General features: G+C 42.3%; 1 protein-coding gene across 1 annotated transcript; it reads left to right on the top strand.

Moving 5' to 3' along the window:
* The first annotated feature begins 3,138 nt into the window (after positions 1-3,138).
* elp6 (elongator acetyltransferase complex subunit 6) lies at positions 3,139-5,973 on the top strand. Its single transcript, XM_034611489.1, has 7 exons — positions 3,139-3,469; positions 3,638-3,716; positions 3,829-3,899; positions 4,335-4,459; positions 4,683-4,884; positions 5,030-5,191; positions 5,419-5,973. Exons 1-7 carry the CDS (start codon positions 3,416-3,418, stop codon positions 5,542-5,544), a joined length of 819 nt encoding a protein of 272 aa, XP_034467380.1. The 5' UTR covers positions 3,139-3,415; the 3' UTR covers positions 5,545-5,973.
* The last annotated feature ends 27 nt before the right edge of the window (positions 5,974-6,000 follow it).

Below are 6,000 nucleotides of genomic sequence, written 5' to 3'. Positions count from 1 at the left end.
GACGAGCGAGAGTCAACTGACGAGGCCCCGTGACTAAATGAAGTCTTGGCATGTTGCTTTTTTTTTTTTTATCTTGTTGTGGTCAAAGACGCAGCGTCGTGTCTTCTTGTTTGGACGAAGCTCCTTCACCAGCTGTCAGTCAAGATAACGTGTATGGGAATGTTCTCAACCCGTCTGTTGCAGCTTTCTCTCTCGAGCCACCCTGAAGTAAAGACCTGCTGCTGCACAAAGAGCCGTTCACCTTTTTATTTAAATGTCAGTGAAGGTCGTCTCAGTGTGCAGAACCCTGAACTGGAGAATCTGTTGTCAGGATCGAAAAACATAACTTGTATCGATGAGACGCAGTTACTCTTGTTGTGTACTCTGGTTGCACTATGGGTATTTGTATGTATCTTCTGTGCACGTGTGTTTGTGTCTCTGTCGATGTACTTGTGTATTTGCACGTCAATAACCAAACTGTTCCTTCATCGAAAGGTGACCATCGACTTGGAGCTCCACCTCGCCAAGAGGACAAAGACGAAGCCCTCCGGAGGAGGACCTTTAGCCCGATATGACGTCTACCTCTACAGGGTGCCCAGATCCAAACCCACAACCTCCAACTGGCCCCACGCTACGACTGCTAACAGCCCCAGCAGAGCCAAGGACCGAGTCCTGCGATGGGAGGACGATATGTACCCTCCTTCGCCGCCTTGTTCCATCTGCAGCCCCGCCAGTACTCAGTCGCTGCCTGTGCCCACGATAGACGAGCTTCAGGGGTCCAGACCCAGGACGCTGAACTCCTACACCCCCTGACAATCCTCCTCTACACCTCATGGCTGTCATCTTGAAAATGGCTCCGTGAAAGAATGTGTTGTTGGTCTTTTGCACAAGTTCTTATTCAGGGAACAATCATTTTCTATGGAGTTTTAATTCCGTAGTTCAACGTATGTGTCTCAGGTTAAAACAAGAAGCTGGAGAATTATTATTCAGGTTCAAGTGTTTGTCTTGGATCGGGACAACGAACATGGACGGAGACTCAAACAGATGATGAGCTTTAATCTTCTAGTAGAGGAACAACCGGGAAACTTCTGTTCAGGGAAAGATGGAGAGTATTCGAAAATAAATACACAATAGTTGTTGTGTTGCAGGTTTCAAGAAAAATGTCATTGTTTATCAGAAATGAATGAAGGTATATAAGTGTATTTTTGTTGATATTCTGAGTTGGAGAAATATCTAACACTGATAAATTAAAGTTTATTTATTTGATATTTAATCCAGTGATTGATGTAATTTACAGGTAGTGATACAAAAGCATTAAAAATAAAGATCAGGTGAGTAAGAATAGAATAAAGGGAACGGACTTAGAAACAGTAATAATCAAAAAGCAGCAGATACTGATCAATACAACTAAAACTTGTATAAACTATATATAAAGATGTATATGTCGAGGAAATGTAATTTTATTGCACCGTGCTGTTTTGTGACAGTATCTTACTCATCAGCACGTCAGTGACCATAGGAATCTGACCTGTGACCTTTTGACTGGCAGCTTCTGCAGCAGCACAGACACGGGCGTATATTTATGTTATTGGTGAATCGATGCCAACAATTACAGCCGAACCAGCCGACGCTTTGCCAAACGACGAGAGCTGATCGGACGGTTCTGCGTTACTCTTCTCACATGACACAGCTCTGTGATCCTGGTGCTTCAAGACTCCCTCATGTCGGACTCAGCGGTGAAAACACAAGTTTTACATGTGCAGAATATAAACTAAAAAGAGTTTTACTGTGGTACTCGACTTTCTGAACGATGAAATCTATCAATCTATATTCTTTTAAACTCTTAACCTCTTAAAGGGCAGACAAGCAAAACAAAGACAAGCCAGCAGGTGAATAAAGTGAAGATTTTCAGGTGTTTTACAGGTGAAACCACAGAGTGTGAATAAAGATGGACGACGTGTCCCCTGCTCCCTCCCACTATCCGGAAATGAATACGTTTAATAATGAAATGTGTGACAAGAACTACCTGAAATGACAGAAAATCAACGTATACTTTGATTTGTTCTGTTTGGTCCATTCATGTCCTATTCGCTAACATGGAGGAGGAGTTTGTTGAGTATTAAATCTGCTGCTGCACAGGAAACAGTGGAGATAGAAACGTTTCAAGAATAAAATGCAGATTGGTTGCAGGTCTCCTCCTGAGGTCTTTGATGCTGAGATGTTCGGGAGCTGCACACTGCCATCTGCTGATTCAATGATCAGATGCTAATGTTTCTACCTCCCATTTTACTGCTGTGTTGTGTTACTTCACTGTTCTGACTAAGATGGACGACTTACTCGCTGCATTTGATTGATACCTGATTAAGATAAATTAGTACGCTGGATTTTTGTTTGTCTATTTTATGCAGATAAACTTTGTACTGATCTTTGAGTGTGAAAGATAAAATATAGAAGACAACAGGTGTGAATTTGAAATGGTGAACTCGACGGGTGATGATTTCCTTTCAAATGACCATGAGAGCTGCATTAAAATATGATGTATTAATATATTAATATTATTCAATTTAAATACAACAAAACAATATGACTTTATCTGTTATAATTGTTAAATTTGTGCCTCAGAAGAAATTATACACGACAGGACCAGGAATATATTAACAGGCAGATTAGCTAATAATAAAGCCTATATGATAATTAAAATTATTATTTTTAACCATTAAAGTTATTTAATAGTAAAATATATTTTTAATATTTTCAGTAATGCAAATGTACCTTAGCTGCAAGTTCAAAGCTATTTTAAAATATTCTTATATTATTCATATTCGTCTTCTTACTATTATTATAATTTTTATTATGATTATTGATTTAAATCCCCTAAATGTACCTGCTGCCAGTCACCCATTAAAACCGCACCACCAGCAGGGGGCGCTGGCTGTGAATCAACGAGGAGACACGACGAAGAAGTCACCAAAGATCGTCTATGCAGATGCTTTTCACGAACATGAGATGCTTGGTTAAGAAAAACACATGAAAACGTATAATTTCATCCTGAAATTTGAGAATAAATAAAATCCACACACGTGACTCTGGAGAACTGGTTTATATGGAGCAGTGAACGTGATGCTAACACGTGAGCTAATAGCTAGCCCGTGATCAGGAGGCTTTTTCCTCTGGCAGAAATCAGATGCAGAGTGACACCTCCTGTTATATCTACACTCTTCGTGTGTAGCATGCTGCCTGGCGTTAGCACAGCAGCTAGCCGGTTACAAAACAAAGCTAATAACGCAGAATAACCTCACGTCGCAGTTACAACAGCGGATTTACATCAAGAGCATTTGAAGTAAATCACAACAACAACTTCTTCTTCTCACATCGTGCAGCTGTGATTCCCACGTGGACGCGTTAGCTCGTGTTGTTGTTAGCAGTTAGCTTCGCCATGTACACGGAGCTGAACAGCATCCTGAACTCTGGTCCTGACAGCTTCACTCAGGTGACATCACCTTTTCACTCTGTCAGCACTGTGGCGTCATCAAGACACAACGCACTGCCCTGCGTGCTAATGCTAACGTGTGGCTTCCTGTTGTTCACTGGTGGGAACGTTAGCATCTCGGTAGCTCGCTCGTTACAAGTGTCTTTGTTTGTGTTTGTGTCCTCGCAGGGAGAATTCATCCTCCTGTCAGACAGACAGAGTGATGCCTCTTTCCTGGTCCACCACTTCCTGTCCCTCTACCTGCGAGGTGAGATGTGACCACGTGTGTGTGTGTGTGTGTGTGTGTGTGTGTGTGTGTGAGTGAGTAAACATGTGTTTCATGTGTGAGCAGCAGCTCATGTGTGTGTGTTGTGTTTCAGCTCGTTGCAAAGTGTGTTTCCTGGGCCTGGTTCAGTCCTTCAGTCACTACAATGCAGTCAGTCAGAGGCTGGTGAGTCCGACCACACCTGTCACACTGTCCATGTAAAGTTATTAAAGTATTAAATGAAGGCCTCATAATGTATAAGGTCAAAGATGAATAATTGTCATTCATCTACTTTCATCCTAAGCTCCTTTACATCACATACATGACATTTACATTACTTGACTTGGCAGACTCTCTTTTATCCAAAGCAACTTACAGCTGAGGGACATTTCTAAAGTTTTAGTACAGTAGAACTTTTAGTAAGTAACCGAGTGACTAATGTACAGAGGCAGAGAGATCTCATCGCACTGCAAATTAATAAAATAACTTCAACGTGTTGTGTCAAAAAGTCACAACACGTGCAAATACAGAATCACGCTGCAAATAGTGATACCTGTTGGCTTTGCTTGATTTAAATGATGGCAACATCTTAATGTGTGTGTGTGTATTGTGTGTTCTCAGGGTGTCAGTCTAACACAAGCGAAGGAGAAAGGTCAGCTGATATTTCTGGAGGGACTGAACGAATCATTGACTCTTTTGATTCCTCAAAAAACTGATACAGGAAGTGAGGCCATGGACTTCATCAGGTACAATACATCACAACTGGTTTTGTCAAAGTTATCATTAACCCTCTGTTTCTTTCCATTTATATATCTTGCTGTCAGTTTGTAATCACTTCACCTTCATATCAGGTTTTTGTGAAGTCAACCTAATAATTTCTTCACCTCCACGCCTCTGTAGAAACCCTGTAATAAACAACACAAGCCTTATACTTTGTTGCCTGTGTCTCATTATCTGCATTTTCTTCAGGGATCCGACAGTCGGCCTGCGGCGTTTGTACGAGTTTGTCCGGTGCAGTTTACAAAGTTCTGGCGGAGAGGAAGAAGATGAGTGGGGCCCCCCCGTTTTGCTGGTGGATGACGTCAGTGTGCTGCTGAGTCTGGGGGTCAGCGCTGGAGCCGTGTTGGACTTCAGTCACTACTGCCGAGCCACGGTCTGCTCCCAGTTACAGGTTCGATTCCTGCCCTTGAAGCGTGATTGCATCGCAGCTTTGAACCGTCCTGAATGAACTTTTGTTTAAAGCATTTTATGTGACCTATACCACTGTCAGGGAACAAGCCACGGATTCCTCACTATGATTTTAACTGTGCCTGCAGGGCAACATGGTGATGCTGGTACGCTGCAATGGGGAAGAAGAGGAGGACGGCGGAGATGACGAAGGCTCAGAACTTCTCCTGAAGGGCCTGACTCACCAGTGCAGCCTCACTCTTAATGTACGGGGTCTCCCAACCGGCTACTGTAGGGACATCCATGGGCAGGTGTGTGTTTGTGTGTGTGTATTCCCACAGTTTTTGATGGAACATAATTTTTCCAACACTGAATAGATGAACCAATTGTCCCAGTGACAAAAAGCCAGTGGAGCATTATTTGTTTATACAAATTAGAGTTAGGCTTGCCTGGTGTTAATGCCTGAGTATATGTGAATGTGAAAACCTTTCATTTAAAATGTGATTTACCCTTCAGCCCTTTGTTGTCTTGTTTACAGGTGGAGGTGTGTTGGAGGAGGAAAGAAGGTGATGGACAGAACACACAGAAGAAACTCTTCCAGTACAAGGTTCATGATAAAGGAGCCTCCTTCTTTGCTCGAGGAACATCCAGTGCTGTTCTCTAGACTTCATCCTCACGCACCTTTTGTCTCTTCAACATGTGACAACGGACTAATGTTTTCATACGACCGGACCGAACTTATGTTGGTTTGTTAGCTGCCAGAGTCGTTGGCCACATATCTACCAGCTGTGGTCCAGCTCCACAGTCAGTGACTCAGTCCAGCGGATCGACGCTGAATCGCTCAGATGTTTTATTTGTCAGTCATTTCAAATTAAAGACATGAAAACAAAATGTCAGCTCAGTCTGATGAACAGGTTCTTCTGCAGACTTCACACTCATACAAGTCATTTGCTCAGATCAGTCAGGTTTACTGTGGTTTCTACAAGTGACGACTGTAGACTGATGTTTGTATGTCCTGCCATCGTGGTGAATAGTGTGTGGAACGTATGTTCCACAATAACTTAAGTACAATAAATATAAAATGAGTACTGGATATGTGGTATGTAAAGACGTTCATATA

Source organism: Hippoglossus hippoglossus, chromosome 16 (assembly GCF_009819705.1).
Source record: "Hippoglossus hippoglossus isolate fHipHip1 chromosome 16, fHipHip1.pri, whole genome shotgun sequence".
Taxonomy (NCBI): domain Eukaryota; kingdom Metazoa; phylum Chordata; class Actinopteri; order Pleuronectiformes; family Pleuronectidae; genus Hippoglossus; species Hippoglossus hippoglossus.
Note: the sequence above shows the minus strand (reverse complement) of the source record. Positions and strands in the feature narration are given on the sequence as shown.

Coding starts and splice junctions, on each gene's coding strand:
- elp6 (XM_034611489.1), top strand. CDS start 3,416: ATGTACACGGAGCTGAACAGCATCCTGAACTCTGGTCCTGACAGCTTC. Junction 4,460..4,682: donor GAGGCCATGGACTTCATCAG/GTACAATACATC, acceptor CATTTTCTTCAG/GGATCCGACAGTCGGCCTGC. Junction 5,192..5,418: donor GTAGGGACATCCATGGGCAG/GTGTGTGTTTGT, acceptor TCTTGTTTACAG/GTGGAGGTGTGTTGGAGGAG.